General features: G+C 28.1%; 1 protein-coding gene across 4 annotated transcripts in view; it reads left to right on the forward strand.

Annotated features, from left to right (window-relative positions):
• Nucleotides 1-18,363, forward strand: part of Shab (Shaker cognate b) — a 200,206-nt gene that overhangs the window by 150,732 nt on the left and 31,111 nt on the right. For all 4 annotated transcript variants that reach the window (XM_064359909.1, XM_064359908.1, XM_064359911.1 and 1 more), the window contains one exon: nucleotides 16,989-17,501. In XM_064359909.1, the coding sequence (XP_064215979.1) occupies nucleotides 16,989-17,501 (513 nt within the window). The remainder of the gene's footprint in view (nucleotides 1-16,988; nucleotides 17,502-18,363) is intronic.

The raw sequence follows: 18,363 nt of genomic DNA on the forward strand, positions 1-18,363 counted from the left end.
TCCATAAAATTATCATAATTTTTACAAAAAAGGAAGCTTATGGAAAAGGCCTTCGACTACGAAAAAATGAATTGACTGTCACTTACTAGGGCTTTTTTTCTTAAAATATTTTGGCACTGCCTCATTTCTTGACGAATTATTTTAGGCAAATCATCTGAAATGTTGCGAAAACAAACCTTCCAAATGGCCTTCTGTAAAATTGTAAAAAAAATAGTGAATACAACTGAAAACAAACCTGAATAATATTCTTAAACTATTCGAGAAAATGCGTAAATTTTTCTTAATTTTTTGTAGAAAACAATAAGAAAAAAAATGATAGAGCCAATGCTGAAATATTTTGGAAAAACCAAAAAATGACTAAAACCTGAAAAAACTATTGCCAGATTTTTTTAGTCATTTTTTCCCCAAAATATTTCAGCATTGGTTTGTTTTTACACGACTATTTTTAGACAAATCATCCGTAAAATTTGTCTAATTTTTGATGAAAACAAAGTTTACCAAAGAGGCCTTCGACTAAAAGAAAAACAGTGACCCCACAATCTCTATCTGAATAATCTCTAATTTTTTTTCTCAAAATATTTTAACAATGACTGGTTGTTAATCAAATCTGTAAAAATTTTTGATTTTTTACTGAGAATAAAGCTTCTTGGTTATTACTTAAAGGACTTCCAACTGTAACAATGAAATAAATTGACAGTCACTTCTTAGGGCCGTAGTAAATTTTAAGTTTTCTCAAAATATTTGGGCATTGGCTTTAATTTTAGCATAGCAACTAAGTAACAATTACTACTTTTTGATCGGGATTAAATTTTTTAGCTTTCTCAAAATATTTTTAGTTTCCAAATTTTTTCTGAGAAAACCCTTTTTTGTAAAAAAGAACCACTTCTTAGTTTTTAGGACCGTAAGGTAGTGGAACAGATCGATTTTATTTTTATAAATGCTAAACTATTTTGTTATTATTTCAGAGCTTGAGGTTATTTTATTATTTTAATAGCAACTGAATTTTTTTACTGTCTTTGATAGTTTATTCTTTTATATCTTTCTGATAAATAAAACATATCCACTCAATAACAAAGTTATATTAAATAAAATAAAATAACGAAGTTATAAATAGTAACTTTATACTCTTTCTATTTTTGCTTTTTTATATTTTTTCTTTAATTTTTGTGTGTTACTTTTCATGTCAAGTGTTGTTATCCTAATTATTGAAAAATATGAAAAGCTATTTTTTTTTTAATTTCGTATTACGTTGTATGTGTTGTTCTTTTGTTATTACTGTAAAAAGTTATTTACCGTAAACAAGTAGATCGTTATTATTATTATTCTTATTAATTAGAATCACTCCTTAAATATGACAAGAACAGAAATTATTAGATCATTTCGTATCATTTTTAATTTTTTTCCATTTTTTTTTCAAAAACTTTAACTTCGTATTCATTGTAAGTGTTGTTCTTCTGTTATTACTATAAACGTTATTTACTGTGAATAAAAACATCATTTTGATTATTCTTATTAATAATAATCACTTTTTAATAAGACAAGAACAAAAATAATAAGATGATTTGTTTATTTTATTTTTTATTTTTTCCCTAACTCTATTACCAAATGCTAGATTTTATGTCTAATTTTGACGTGATATACTGTCACATGTTACGTAACTCGAGGCTAGTTGAATTGTTTGCTCTTTTAAAAATAAACCAAAATTTTTGAAATACGTAGATTTTCAATTTACGAAAGAATTAGGATAAATATGGTACATAACAAGTTATAAAAAGCCTATTATTGTTCAATTGGTGTAATTTGCAAAACTTGTTTGCTGCGCTCACTCGCTTTGGCAAACATTATGCTCGTTAAACATAATCGGCTTTTTCATATCTTATTATGACGTAAATAACAAACTATTATTTTTATTATTTTCATTATACCTACTTACTTGAAAGATAGAGATAACCTCTTAGTTTTTTTATAAATAGATGACGTTATTCTCAAAAACTAATGAAATTTTAAAATTATGTCAAAATGTAGTTTGTATTTACAAAAATAAAATCGACTTGTTCGAGATGCCTTTAAAAATTGGACTAAAACAAAGGTCATAAAGTTTTTAACATTCATTCAAAAATTTAATATTTAACATACAATATTATTCTTAAAGTTTAATGCATTCGTGATTCTAATTATTATTCTATTCATTTTTTTTGAATTGGTATAAATTTTCACATATTCTTAAAATCATATTATAAATTTGAAAAAAAATCAGTACAAAAGAAATAAAAAAAACTGTATGTACAAAAGATACAAAACAAAAAACTAAAAACCAGAACTGATACAAACGGTCACACATCTGCATATTTTTAGATTGTAAACGAAATCTTATCTTTTTTGTAAATAAGTGCCTTTATTAACGATTAGTGACTAAACAAATAAATGCTAATTAAAATTGAAATTAAATTAGCTCTCGCGCTTTTTACAATCACCCTGTAGTAGCTCTCATAAATATGGTAGGTAGTTTTAAATTTTCCTCTGTAACGAATAAAGGTAAGAAACTCAAGAAACGAAATAAAATTAGGTAAATTGGTTCCAAAATTCACGTACAATCCCAGTATAAATATAAACACTGGTAGGTATGTAACCGATTCGTCTCATAAATTTCATGGCATGTTTATAATGCATTAAAGCACTGTTTCAGCTAGTAGCGCTTTTATTTTCCGATCATTAGCGACTTAAGTTTGAAATAAGTTGCATGAAATTGTGTAATTCCTTGTCTACCTACCACTTGTTTACAGAAGCATAGATTACAACTGTTACTTCTTCGCGAAGAGACAGTAAAAAGTGGACTGGAAAGACTTTAGTGCACTTAAATACTAGTTCTAGTGTACTTTACTTGCGTTAAATTCTGATGGAAACGATGTGCCTTTTTATAGAATCTTGTTATGAGGTTTCGCAGCTTTTGAAATAATTGCGATGCACTTATTCTGTCTGGCTCGGCGCCTGTGGTTCATTAAATAACAAAAACAACCAGCAAATAACACTTACTTATTTACTTTTCGTTCCACACTTGGGTGTTTTGCGTTCATTTTGTGTGTGATTTGGTTCGTTTTGATTTTGTATAAAATCGAGACAAGGGGCAGTTAAATGAGGGTGAAATTGAGGCTGGTGCTGCGTTACAGGAATGTAAACCTGGAAGATGCCATGGAGAATGTATTCCACTTCACACCAAAAGCGTGTAGTGATGTTTCCAAAGCCCCACTTTCGTACCTATAACACAGGTGAGTTCACCTTAGAAGGTATCGTATCGCGGAAAATGGTCGATGATGCCACCAAATTCATCAAGTGTTGTCGGAAATTTAATCTGGACATCACTACCTGCTGTTTGAACGTTCGCTTAAAGGGTTTGACCAGCAGCTCCAGCTGACGAACTCGACAGCACAGAAAGCATCAGATTGAAACTTTCGGACGAGGTGTTTGTGCCAGCCAAGTCGACATAAAGGAATTTAATTCGATTTCAACAAAAAATTAAATTACTTGCGAACAAGTTGTGCGCAATCTTATAAATTATACGTACTTTGGAACTGGAAATACTGAGATGTCCAAGCAAACATAAACTGAGATTTATTTTGTTATTTGCACGAAGTTTGGCCCGTTTTTCATCATCGCTTTATTATTACACTGTCTACAAGAAAAGACCTCCACAATTAAAAAAAATACCAAAAAAGAAATTTGAAGGCAATTGAAACAATCATACATTTAAATGCAAAACTATTTTTTAGTCTATATTTTCTGGATTAAAACAGTTGAGTGTGCTAAAAGTATTTTTTTTATTATTTCAAAAATTAATAAGTACGGAGAAATTTGTGTTAATCACTTTATATGTTTCTTTGTGGTATGTACATGTGATTTTTCTACAGTCTACATTTTTCTACACCTAAAGCGCTTATAATCCACAATTTTTTCTAATTAATATGATTTAAATAAAAATATTAGTAAAAATATTTTTTTGACGACATTTCTTTTTAATACCTGAATCCTAGATTATAAACACTATTTTTAAACACGTTTTCGATAGCAACGTGTTTTCAGTATTTTAAAACACGCTTCCCATAGCAAACTTTCGCAAAAGCCCTCGAACTTTAAGCTTGTTTGTTCGTACTCGTATTATTAATAACTATAAAATATTAATTAATCGAAATTTTATAATTTTTGCTGCCTAAATGACGTCTTGTGCAAATATTTTAGAATGACGTAAGAATAATATAATAATATAATGAATTGCAAAAAACTTAAAAAAACACATGTAGAGAAAAATATGTATCACATAGTAGAAATATATTTTTAGCAGGCCCATCTTTTATAGAAAGCTCGGTTTTAAATCTTTAAGAAAAGGGAAAATCCAATTTTGGAGCTTAAATAAGTAGGCCATTATTATTGACGTAGTATTTTTTTCAAAATTCTTTAATTTTTGTTTATTATTTTTTTATATGCTACTATTTTTGAGAAGGTATTTTAAACTACAACAAACTTAAATAACTCCCTTTTTTTAAAAACTTTCCTTTGTACATATTATACCATGCGATTTTTTTAAATTTTGATCTAGTTATCCATGGCAGTGTCGCCAGCAGTGAAACGAATTGCATAAATAACTTAAGCATCGCTTAATCTGTCAATATGTCCAAAATGTTCACTGAAGAACATAAAAAACTTATGTTGGAATCTAATTTTCGTAATGGACATTGAGTTAACGTAACTGTCATGGATATTTAGATCAAAGATTTTAAAAATCACGTGGTAGAAAAAAATGAACTGGAATGAGCTGACCTGACCTGACCTACCCACAATTAAAATTTTATCAATTTTTTTTTACAATTAAGTGCTTATTTTACATTACTAGTATTTACCTTCTACATTCAGAAAATCCGGTTCAAACTATGAAAAATGGCAACACTGCAATTTTGTGCTCATGTAAGTTGGATTTTTGAGAAATTTTGAGGTCACCAAAAGTTAAAAATTAAATTTGAGACATTGAACAAACAGAAATTTATGAAAAAAGTTAATTGAACACATGGTTGCTTAATAAAATTAGAATCAATAGATTAACAAAAAATATGGATTATCCGAACTATTGTTGTGCTGTGTTTTCAAGGATTTACAATAAATCACTATACAGAGTCGCTAAAAAGTATGAATACAGTTAAATATTTTCGGATCGGTTTAACAAAGAACCTTGAAATTTGGGAAACTGTTAAAAGTGCCTAAATTTTATCATCTGAAAACTTTTTAAAATTTTTATCGCTATTTATTTTGAAAATACAAGGCTAACTTGATTTTTTTAATGGCACGAAGGGTCAAATTTAATCATTTTTAAAAAGGCATTTTTTTCTGAATTCAGTGATGTAACAATACCCACCTTTGCTTTTGTTAAAAGGTAAAGAAATTAAAATTCAAAAATTTTCTGGAATAGTAAAACTAAGTTAGTTTTAAAAATACTGTTATTTTATTAGCGATATCCGTCACGTGTATATTAGCCCAAAATTAAACTTGGGTGCAATAATTAGTTTAGTAATAGTACATTTAAGTAAAACTGAGCAAAAAAAAATTCTCATGTCGGTTTATCATAGAGAGAGAAAGCGAAGAAGTTAGTGGAAATCAGTTTAAACATCTTTTGTATCATCAAAATCAAGTATTCCGTGTTTAAAATTTCTTAATTAAAACGTGTTCTTTTTCATTTAAAAGTGTTATTTTACCAATTATTTTTAACTTTTACTTATTTTTTGGTTAATGAGTTAACGATAGATAAAATCAACATTTCCAAGACTAACAAAATTTTACATTTCTTGAAATTTTCGAATTTTTTTCGATTAAATAAAGGCATGCATGTGTTATACCATAGAACTCAGAAAAAAATGCTTTTCGCAAAAATAAATTTGACCTTTGTTGATTAATTCAAAAGTTGAAGAACAAATGGAGATAGAAATTTAATAAACATCTGAAACGATACAATTTATATACTCTTAAGCATTCACCAAATTTCAATAAGTTTTGATGAATAGTTTTTATAATATTTATAATATTTAACTGTATCCATACTTTTTAGCGACCCTGTATTTGTAGAATGCAAGCAAGAAATTGCTTCTAAAGTGCGATGATTTGTTGTTTTTTTTGTTTTATTTACTTTGACCTAACGAGTTTGTCATATTTTTGTAGTTGTAGCAAAGTTACAATAACAATATTTTTTGCAAAGTTATTATGATTTCGTCGATTAATAATGTAAACAAGTTTTGATTTAACTTTGGTTAAAAAAAACAAGCAAATCACACAGTCTACAAAAATAATTTTTTTCCTTCTTCTTTTTACTATGCAGGATTACTAATGCTTTTGAAATGAAATATATGTAGTAATAAATAAAAAATATGTACCACAGAAACTAAGTGACAATATTTACAACAAAACTTAGAATCATTGAAACTTATTAACCAGTGATATATTGTATTGTATTTTGTAGTTTTTTTCTTTATCAATCAAAAAAAATCTGCTAGCATACTTCTGACCATTTCTCATTGTAACAAATCTTTATGTGTATTTGTGTAATAATAATAAAACAACCTAATGACTTCAGTGGAATAAAGTTAAAAAAAAATTAAGAGGCACGTAGCATATTTCAGAGCTTTGAGAAGAAAAAATTCTCGGATGATGTTTTGGTAGTTTTCAGTTTTTTATTCCGAGATATGATTTAAACAGATACGCTCGTAAATAGCGTCAATGTAAAAACAAAACACAACAAATATTGAACTTTACGAAATCAGAAACAATCACAAAAATAAATAGTACATACATGAAAACAAAAGGTCATCATAGGTATTCATAATTTTTTTATTAAAAAAAAGATTTCGTTGCAAATCAGTGTTACTCGTGTTACATACCTAATACTAACTACAGTAGCATTTCAGAAATGGTGGCACATGAAATGTTTTAGTATAAAAAATGGCTTAAAAATCAATGAAATATTAGGTTCAAATTGTCAAAATACTTCCAATAATTACAATAATTCTTGTAATTAGATCTTGAAGGTCATTTCTTGTCCATTATTTATATTGGAGGACACAGAAAGTAATGAGATACTCTGTAAAAATAGAAACAAAACAAAAACCACTAATTTATCGATGTTTCAGCCAGATTAAGGCTAAATATACATAAACTGCCTGAAACGTTAGTGATTAAGAGCAGATGGGTTTTCAATTCTTTACTTGTCCTTTTTAAATCGTTGATGATTTTCGCTCACTTGAATAGTTTTGTTGCTCTTGAAACTAAAAGGATTGTGTGAAACATTTTCTTTAATTCAATTAAAGTACAAATTAAAAACTTCCATTTGCATTGTTTTGGCGGTTTCCGTCCTGGAATTGCTCCGGAAAACAGTTTTCATATTTTTAGTGAATAACGAATCAAACGGTGAAAACAACTCATTGAAATCTTTATGAACGTTTCAAACAACCCTATATTTTGTTCTAATTAACTTCCATTCAGTAAATTTTACAAAAAAAACCGTCACAGCTGTTTGATTTCAAATTTTGATACGTTGGCTACCATTCAACTCATTTAATCCAATTCAAAAGAATTTAAATATAAAATATCCTGCTTTTGCTCAAAGAAAGCATGACAGGTTTATTAGCGTTTTTATTTACTTTACTCAGTGGTTTACATGTTTTTAAATAATTTTACCTCCAATTAACTAAACTTTCTCGAAGCACCTAGTTGATAGCTTTATTGCTTTTTTATTAGGTGACAAACTATTTTTATTTGAAGCTGGAAAATTAATTACCACTAAATTATGCATCGTAACAAGTCTTTGGAGCTAAGTAGTTTCACCTTCGTGAAAAATTCATTGCCCTCAATTTTTATTAACAAAACTAGGTCGCATGCAAAAAATTTATTCATGAGCTTTTGGCCAGATTTGGGTGATGGGCCTGAAAGCACATGTTTTAATTTGAGAATTTCTTTGTCGATTTGGTTGGCACACAAGTGAAAATTCCGATTCGGTTGTGGTTTCGTTTATTTTGATTTTTTGTTGACTTTGTGTTCACACAGCACACAAACAAAGACTCATCAAATAAATAAGTCTCCAAAATGCATAAGGCATGTAAAATTTTTTGTAAGGAGGTTAGTACTTAATATTTTAGATTGAAAACATGCACGCTAAGCTAAGTTAGGGTCACCCCAGTGCACGCACGGAACAATTTGAATATATTCTTGTTTTATTATTATTGGCTTATGGCTACACGATGCACGTGTAGATTTAGAATTAATGTAATTGTGTTTAATTAGGCGGGTAATTGTGTCATTTTACAAAATTTAACGACGATTGCTAACAATGAAACGTTAAATGCGGTGGGTCAACAACAACTACTTGAATGGATTCAGCAGCGACATAATACAAAGCGATTTCTTGAAATAACAGCCGGTTTTATTTTACTGGTGGAGTTTTTTTTAATTCTATCGCTGTTTTATTAAAATACGATAACACTAAACCTTTCTTTTATATGTCATCATTTGCTAGCGAAGCCAGTAAAGTTGAATATGTATTTTTATGAGCGATTCATGCACAGCAGAATCCGGAATATGCGCTAAAAGCTCATTTATTTTTCCATATCTACGAGGTAAAGTTACTGTAAAAACTGATAACTTCCTGGACTTTAATAAATAAAGAGGTGATAAATAAAATAGAGTCCACTTTAATCGTAATCGTAAATTGAAAATATTTACGTTTTCTTCAATTAAAAGAGAATGAAAAGAAAAACATACTCGTGGAAGGAAGAAATAATGTTAAATGTTGATTAAAGAGGAAACATTATGATCTTCTCACCAAGTACAACAAATCCTCGAACAGGTCGATTTTTTTAAATGCTTCATTTTGACACTTCATAATGACATTTTTGACGTCATTCGTTTTTAAACGATTTTTTTAAATGACAACTGTCAATTTTTATTAGTGTTTTAGATTCGGAAGTAAAATTACCGTTGGGGGCGCCACTGAGCTAGGTCGAAAACAGTAACCATAAATGGCGGGAAAATGTTTATTCGGATATTTTGAGCATTGTACGAATTTTGGGGCTTCACAATTATTGCATTGCCTATGCAGAATGATTATTGTATCTCTGATGCAAGAAACTTATGTTGACAAATGAGAGATGACGAAGAAAACACGAATAACGAATGACTGTTTGGTTCACTTTCTTTATTGGAAAATTATTACAAAGACATTGAAAAGCCTACCTTTTGGCATAATTTACGTTTAAATGTATTAGCAGTTGTTAATCTTTATTGTAGTTTTGTAGATTTACCGCAGCATTTCATGATTTTTTCAGTGGAAAATTCTAACCTAAAATTCATAACACTTCACTAATTTATTGGTTTCTTGAGCCAAACTTTGTGTTCGCTGTGATCCATTACTTATAATCTTTAATTAGACAACTGTTTGATAACACTTTGTAATCAAAATTTAAATATTTTTCACTTTTTATCCACTTTCAAGTTCCAACAATAAACACTTTATACCACGAAAAACTATAGAACCAAAGTCAACGCTAGTATTTACCACCACGTACTTTTAAAGTAATTCTTTCTATTGTAAGTAATTAACACTATACACGCAAAATTGTTGAACAATTCATTAAATGTCAGTTAAATGTGGCATTACGAAAATTTCTTTACTGTTTTCGACATAGTTCAAAAGTCATCACCAGAGGGCGTCTAGTTAATTTTATTTCCGAATTACACATTTTTATCTTTCTGATGAATATAAAAGAAGATCTAAAATATAGAATAAAAAATAAAAAAAGAAAAATAATAAAAGTTAGAAAAGTTATTGAGTGTAGTACACAGAGTAGTGTTTTTGTCAAAATGTAGCATTTAGATAAACAAAATCCACCTGTTAAAGGTTTTTTTTTAAAAATGACTAATAACAAAGTTATGAATTTTGTGCGTTACTTTTAGTCCAATCTGTATTTATACAAGAACTTGTATAAATAAAATAAAACAATACAAATCTAACTAAAAACATGGTAAAACAACAGTATATTCAACAAACCATGTAAAAGGGACAAAATAACATTAACTAAAATTATAAAAACGAAAAAAAATGTAAATAAATAAAACAATTATTAACAATAACGTTTTTTATTTATAACTGTTAACTATTTTGTCTAGACTAGTTTGAATATTGACATTCACTGTGTAAAAAATTGATGTTATAATTAAAAGAAAAGAGTCTTTAACAAGCCTGAGTGTATTATATTGGCATTCGACAAGTGATATTTATGTTGTTTAATTCTATTTTTAACTATACAGGCTGTTTCTTTTAGGGCCGGGTTTAGAGACTTTTTAACTTCTAATATAGCTAGAGCTTTAAGATTTTGTATACAGTCTAAATCGACCATTCACAATTTAACTGAATTATTTTCAAAATAGCTAAATTTCTGGAATTACGAGCAATTGGCGCCAACTTTAAAATTTTAAATAATAACTATCTATTTTTATTGCATTTTTTAATTTAGCTTTCGAAATTGAGTAAAACGTACCCTAGTTGTTAGTACTTATCTGTCATAGTTTTTGACGTATGTCAATTTTTTTTATTTGCAGGGGGTTCATATAAAATATCCCACCCCTCGTGAAACCTTTACAATAAGTGAATAATTCTTTTTGCATTTGATAGCCAAAGATTCAACGGATCTTCTCAAGTCTTTAGGATTGTCATCTGCCGACTGTCAAGGCTATTATGATTTTTTGAAAATGATGATTAAAAAATAATTATAATTTTTTTTTAAGGAAATCAAAAGAACTTAATTTTTATTCAGATTTTTATTAATATCTTCTATATCTATCTCTTTCTGTTTTTGAAATAATCGCAAAGAATCAAAATTTTGGCTTATTATTTTCATTTTTCGTCAAGTAAACTTTTGAAAAATACGATATAATTGTGCTATTAATTAAAAGAAATGTACTTTATGTACTTTACTATAATTAAATAATATTGTTTTATAGCTTATTCGATAATGAACCAGCTAAAAACTAAATAAAATATTAAAATTTGACAATTGTTGACCATTTTACAAAGTTCTACTAGATTAACTATGAAAATTATGAACTAAAATCCGTTTTTTGTGATTTTTTTCAAAAACGTAAGAAATAGGTATAGGACGTATTGATAAAAGTAACTATAAATATCGATGTTCTTGTGATTGCCGTTGAGAAAATAAGGTCATTCCATTTGAAAAAACTGAGTTATAATAGTTTTTTGAAAACCATTTTAAAAAAACCATACTAGTCATGAATTTTGACAGTTAACAATTTCGAAAATTTTAGAAAACTCTTCATATTTTCGGTTATTGAATGCAAAAAAATATTTACTTATCGCATAAGGTTTAAGGGCTTCAACAAAAAAATTAACATATGTCAAAAACTATGATAGATAAGTAATAACAACTAGAATAGAGGGTACATTTTACTCAGTTTCGAGAGCTGAATTACTCTTTAAAATTTCAAAGTTGGCACCAATTTCTCGTAGTTCTGGAAAATCAGCCACTTTGAAAATAATTTAGTTACACTGAAAATGGTCGATTTAGACTTTATACAAAATCTTAAAGTTCTTGCTCTATTAGAAGTTAAAAAGTCTCTAACCTCGGTCGTAAAAGAATCACCCTGTATAGCAATTGTTACAATCATTACAATCAATTTTATAGACCATATTGGGCATTAATTTTTTTACATTTTGGTCTTTAACTTTACTAAATAACAAATCATACATAGTATTAATAGGTTTCCAAGCTGGTTTAATGTTTACATTTTAGTTAAGGATTCAATTTCAAATTTAAGATGGGCATCAAAAGGAAAACTGACATAAATATTTAAATTTTGATTATTATTATTATAAATAATTTGTTTTTTTTTCTTGGTAAACTTTTGAAAAATTACTTTGTTTATCAAGTCAGCAGGATAACTGTTATTTAACAATAACTCTCTACACTTAATTAGGTTTTTCTCTTTAAATTCTGGATAAGGAGTAGTATTAATAGGATGAACAATTTTTTTTATAATGGACATTTTCTGGTGATGTGGATGATAGGACATGAAATTTAAATATTTATTAGAAGCTATTTCTTTTTTGAAAAAGTAAAAAATTATTAAATTATTATTAAAAATCAAAATGGTGTCATGAAAATTAGAAGAAAGTTCGACTGTAAATTTAGGTCTAAGATGAAATTTGTTAAATAATTCAAAAAAAAATGTTATGTTATCTATTGGTACAAGTACAATACAGGAAATAGGAATATCAAAACGAAAATTGTTAAGAAATATAAATAATTCTAAATAATTTGATCAAATGTAAAATGTAATCAACAAAACATTCCAAACATTCCGTATGATTAATTGATTAAAACTGAGGGCTTTAAATCCTTCCTATTCAATAATAAAAATTGATAAAAAATAACTGATAAGCACCGATTTTCCCTCATAATTTAGCGCGTATTCTGTAACTTTTTTAACGGGCTGTTAGAATTTAACACTGGTTAAAATCGCAAATCTTGGAATTTTATTGGTTGTTTAAAATTTAACGGTTTTACTACAATTATTTAATTGTTTATTTTCTGTTTGCCTAATAATAGTTTCTTTTCTGGCCTTCGACGAGCGACTCTTGTGTTTATTCCATCATTAAAACTGTGAATGTCGTTCTTTTTTTCCTTGTTGCATCAAGTGCAATTTGTAGAAGAGTATTCAAGCGCCCCTGCCTTTCCAATATTGAGGAGACAATGCAGACATGCTCTGAATAAAACAGTCTCATCGGGACTACGAGTACATAGCATGCGAACAGTCCAATTTAACTTTTTAATTTCTATCACTACTCCTGCAAGAACTTTTTTTCCTATTTTTAACTATGTTGTACGCTAGTTACAAAAATAGGCACACTAATTGTAGTTTAATTACATTTTTTGTAAAAAAAGTTCGAGATACCAACACATATTACGACGCGATATTAAATTATTTCCTCTGCTGGTCTCGCTTGCGAAGAACATTCGGTCATAAGAATTAATAATACTGTCATTAAACGTCAATTTACCCGGAATGAAGGTTCATAAATTCGTAAAATTGCAATTTAATGCATCGTCTTTGTTTTGTAAATTCATTATTTTTAGATGAATGTGGAAGTTACATTTCCTGAAGTTTAAACGCTATTGTTTATATGAAAATAAAATTTTTTAATTTTTTTTCACGATTTTATTGTTTGATAATCTGGCATTTTGAGGAAAGTTTTTAAACAAAACAAGTTCTACGTATAATATTACAAATATTATAATAAATATAATATTTATTAAAATAATATATAAAAATTACCGTTGGGGGCGCCACTGATCTAGGTCGAAAACAGTAACCATAAATGGCGGGAAAATGTTTATTCGGATATTTTAAGCGTTGTACGAATTTTGAGGCTTCACAATTATTGCATTGCCTATGCGGAATAATTATTGTATATTTGATGCAAGAAACTTATGTTGACAAATGAGAGATGACGAAGAAAACACGAATAACGAATGACTGTTTGGTTCACTTTCTTTATTGGAAAATTATTACAAAGACATTGAAAAGCCTACCTTTTGGCATAATTTACGTTTAAATGTATCAGCAGTTGTTAATCTTTATTGTAGTTTTGTAGATTTACCGCAGCATTTCATGATTTTTTCAGTATAAAATTCTAACCTAAAATTCACACACTTCACTAATTTATTGGTTTCTTGAGCCAAACTTTGTGTTTGCTGTGATCCATTACTTATAATCTTTAATTAGAAAACTGTTTGATAACACTTTGTAATCAAAATTTAAATATTTTTCACTTTTTATCCACTTTCAAGTTCCAACAATAAACACTTTATACCACGAAAAACTACAGAACCAAAGTCAACGCTAGTATTTACCACCACGTACTTTTAAAGGGATTCTTTCTATTGTAAGTAATTAACACTATACACGCAAAATTGTTGAACAATTCATTAAATGTCAGTTAAATGTGGAATTACGAAAATTTCTTTACTGTTTTCGTCATAGTTCAAAAGTCATCACCAGAGGGCGTCTAGTTAATTTTATTTCTGAATAACGTACAGAACACAAACATATTTTGTCAATTAATTAAAATTTACATAATTATTGTTCATTAAATTATTAGGGTTCTTGATTCAAGTTATTACTAGTTTTTCAACCTTTTAAAAAATATTACGACTCAACTAATTAATTTAATTAATTACTTTATAACTTTTGTTATTTACATATTTTCTCCATATTTTTATTATTTATGAAATTTAACTACGTTGCTGTCTTTTTTTTTTCAAAATAGGTATCTAAAATTAAATAAAGTATTATGTTTATGTAATGTTATTAATTTTTATTTTTTTACAATCATTAGTGATCAGAACACTTCAAATCTAGATTTATATTTTTTTAAGAATTTGCTATTTTGTATTTCGTGGACTGAATATCTATACAATTTTATTAACGACCGATGTTTACACCTGAGGTATAATATGATACAAAAACTTAGTTATAAGACCTGTGCAAAACTTATTTTTGTTGAAAAATAACTATTACAGCAAATGTTAGCCATTGATGAATAGAAAAAAAATAGTTAATTTTTTGTCTATTTTTTTTAGACATCGAAAACGGTTTATAGACGTAGAAATAAATAATGCTAAAATTTTATCTGTTCAGATAATAATTGTTTAGAGTTTTTTCGGAAACATTTTACAAAAAACTTGTTGAAAAATAGTCTTTTTGTATTATAAGGTCCCTTATACTTAAATGTCGCTCTCGAAGGAGTGAAAACTTAATATTTTATTACCTAAAATTGTATTATTTTAAATCATCTGTCAAAGCTTTTTCTGAAACTTTCTGAAAATATTTGTTTTTGAATCTCGGAACTGAAGTTGTTTAATAAACAGTTATTTATTAAAAATGAGAAATGAAGGATTTAGTTTTTCAAATTGTCGAGTGAGGAATTTTACAAACTTGTTAATATTTATTAGTACAATTATTACAATGATCGTTACTTTTTAACAAGTAGAATAATATTTTTACAAATCTTCAGTTACTTGAATTTCTTATAACTTTAAAAATTCATTCTCTTAATGGCATTAGCTCGAAATTCTCAGATAATATTTTTGTTTTGAGTCTTGTTTTTGTTAATTTTTCGGGAGCTTTGTAAAGTAATACAGCTATATCTTGCTCTATATGTTATATATTATATTTATAATAATTTATATTTTAAAACAAACGACAAACTTTGTTCAAAATTGTGTTATCCATCCCTTAAAAACAAAATAAATTCTTTGAATATTGGTTTAAAAAATTTTAATTTCTCACATTTTTTCTCTCGTTGCCATAACAGCCTTCAAAAAAAGGCCAATGACTAATAAACTTTTTATTCCCAACAAAAAGTTTTGTTAACGATTAAACATAAGTATAAGGAATGCTAATACAGATCGATGCAGAATTAAATTCTCTACGATTTAGTAAAACAAAACTTGTGGCATTTCATTTGAAAAAATTGAGTTATGGGTGCTTAAAGTTTTGAAAATTTAACTTTAAACATTTGGGGTATCTTATTCTTTTTTAAAAATTTGAAAACTCCAATGGAAAGATCTAGGCTTTCTCTTTCAAATAAGCTAAAAAATGTTTCAAAACTTTTAAAAATGGCAGAGTTATCGATTTTTGAACTAGAAGGTGCAAATTAAAAAAATAAAACCCTAAATATTTCGTAAACGGCTAAATTTAGGTATAGGGTAACCCAAAAACGCATCAAAAAATATAGATTTCCATTTAAAATAAGGAAGTTGATAGCGACTTCCGGTATAACCGGAAGTGTCACATCTTAAAAATATTTTCATTGAGCGGGATCTAAGAGATTACAAATGTATACAAATTTTTAGATGACTATCATTATGTACTGCGTTTTCTGCTTAACTATTATTTTTGTTTTTCAGTTAGTTTATTATTTTATAGTATCTATTTTTATTTTGTAACCACATTTGGACTTTTGTCTCTTGGTTAATAAACTATTATTATTATTATTATTATTATTTACAAAAAATTGAAAAAAAACAAAATAATTCGGTAAAATGCGACGTTGGCGTTTTTATAGTTTTGAAACAGCTAATACATACAGTGATCGCCCCATTGATCATGATTTATTTTTGGTTACGTTATTAAATGACTCTAATATAATAATTTATAATTTATAAATTTTCTAAAATTGTCTATATTTTATAAGCACAATTTTACAATATTCATTTATTGTGCATTGGTTTAATATACTATTTTAATTTTCTTCTACTTCTAGAACGCTAAACCTAATCGAAACAACAATTACAGATTTTTTCTATTCTTTTCGTAGAAAATGTTAATGAAATCATAGTTTGGAGCGTAATGGGTCAAAAAATAAAAAATAAGGACACATAGATTTTTTTTTATTTCAAGTTCTTGTAGTAAGTTTTATTTGCTATAAATAAAAAATTAATCGCCTTTAATCTTAAATTAAACTGTTTTTGCAACAATCCCTGCTAGGGCTTTAACGCAAGAGATAAAGGTGCTAAAAAGGATTCACGATTTTTTTAGAATCCGATCTTGTAGAGTACGTGTATAATTTACCCCTCATATCGAATCAAATTGCTCACTGCAAAATAAGTTAGGTATAAAGTTTAACCATTTTCCTTTTACAAGCATTTTACTATGCTAGACACCACTGAATCTAACAATAAAACATTTTCCAAGTTCTTCCTTTTCCACCTGAAATAAAATTTGCCTCCACTAGCGAAACTACGGCGTGTTATCCTCGAATCGTGTCAAAATCTATGTAAATGCGTCGCTGCGAGTCCATTAGCCTTCGAGCTCATTTCGTATTTGTCGTTGACCATGAAATCCAACTTTATGTACTAAGCTAATTCAGGCAAACCCCCCAGGATTTCAAAGAGTTTGTTGACGCGGAAAACTTGATGCCTCTGCCGACGAGCGACTTCCGCAATCCCGTCTGTCTGGAAATGAGGACGATAAAAGCAGAGCAAGCTTATAACAGCTTCGGAGAGGTGGACATCAAGCAGAAGAACAACATCAATAATAACGGCGACCTGGCCAGCATGGATAGTTCGGACACGTTTGCAAGTTGTACAACGCACCCTTTCAATTCTCAGGGAGACCTCACGTCAGATATCGTTGATCACTCGTGTGTAATTGATAGCAATCTTTATGTGAATCCGTTGGATAAGAGCGGGGAGAACAGTCCAGTCACTCCGGCGCCAGCACCAGCCAGGACTGGGGGTGTGAAGAAATCGGCTTCGGGGGATACGGCCTTAAGGAGTTTGGGGACGTCGCCGATGGAGGAGGCTTTCAGGGGCTTCGGGCCGCTGGATAGAGGGAGTAGGGTCAGTCTCAACGATTCACCTCTTCCGAAGAACAGAAGGACGAGATTCCAACAGGTAAAAATATCATTATTTCTTCTTTCATTTAATTTCAAAATATTATTTTACGAAAACTACCAAACTTTATTATACGAGCACAATGAGACTACAATTAAAAATATTTAGTTTTGGCAAAAATGATAGTAACGTTCAAATTATTTTGGTTTTTGACTTTTTATTTTCCAAGTTATGTTTATATTATTTTTAATGTAAAAAAATAACCATTTTGATTGATTTTTTATTGCTAATATAGTTGTGTCAAAATATTAAAGCGGCTTAAAGGCATTGGCATCTCAAAAACAACTTTATTTTAAAAAATTATAGTGTATAAGTAGTAAAATTTTCATTATTTCTTCTTTCATTTAATTTAAAAAGATTCTTTTACGAAAAACTACCACAATTTTTACACGAGCACACCGAGTAGCAAAATTAGGGATTACAACAATTGAAAATATTTAGTTTTAGCAAAAATGATAGTAACGTACAAATTATTTTGGTTTTTGACTTATTTTCCAAGTTATGTTTATATTATTTTTAATGTAAAAAAATAACCATTTTGATTGATTTTTTATTGTTAAAATCTAAACCAACACCCTTTATTGCTTTTTCTTTTTTCGGTCTATAAACATTGATATTTTAAAGATAAATTTAAATTTAAAATTAAATCTTGTTTTTAATTTAAATTTAATACTCTCACTTTTTCCACTGAAGTGTTTAGTTGTAAAGTTGCATTTTTAAATTATAAAGATGGCTGTAGTATTGTTAAATAGCCAAATTTATTTCTTATATGCAATATTTTTTTTTGAATAATGCATTTTTATTTACTTTGTTCTTTAAGAGTTTTATTCTGAAGTTAAGCATAAAACCATATTGAATTTTT

Source organism: Tribolium castaneum, chromosome 1, assembly GCF_031307605.1.
Source record: "Tribolium castaneum strain GA2 chromosome 1, icTriCast1.1, whole genome shotgun sequence".
NCBI classification, from domain to species: Eukaryota; Metazoa; Arthropoda; class Insecta; order Coleoptera; family Tenebrionidae; genus Tribolium; species Tribolium castaneum.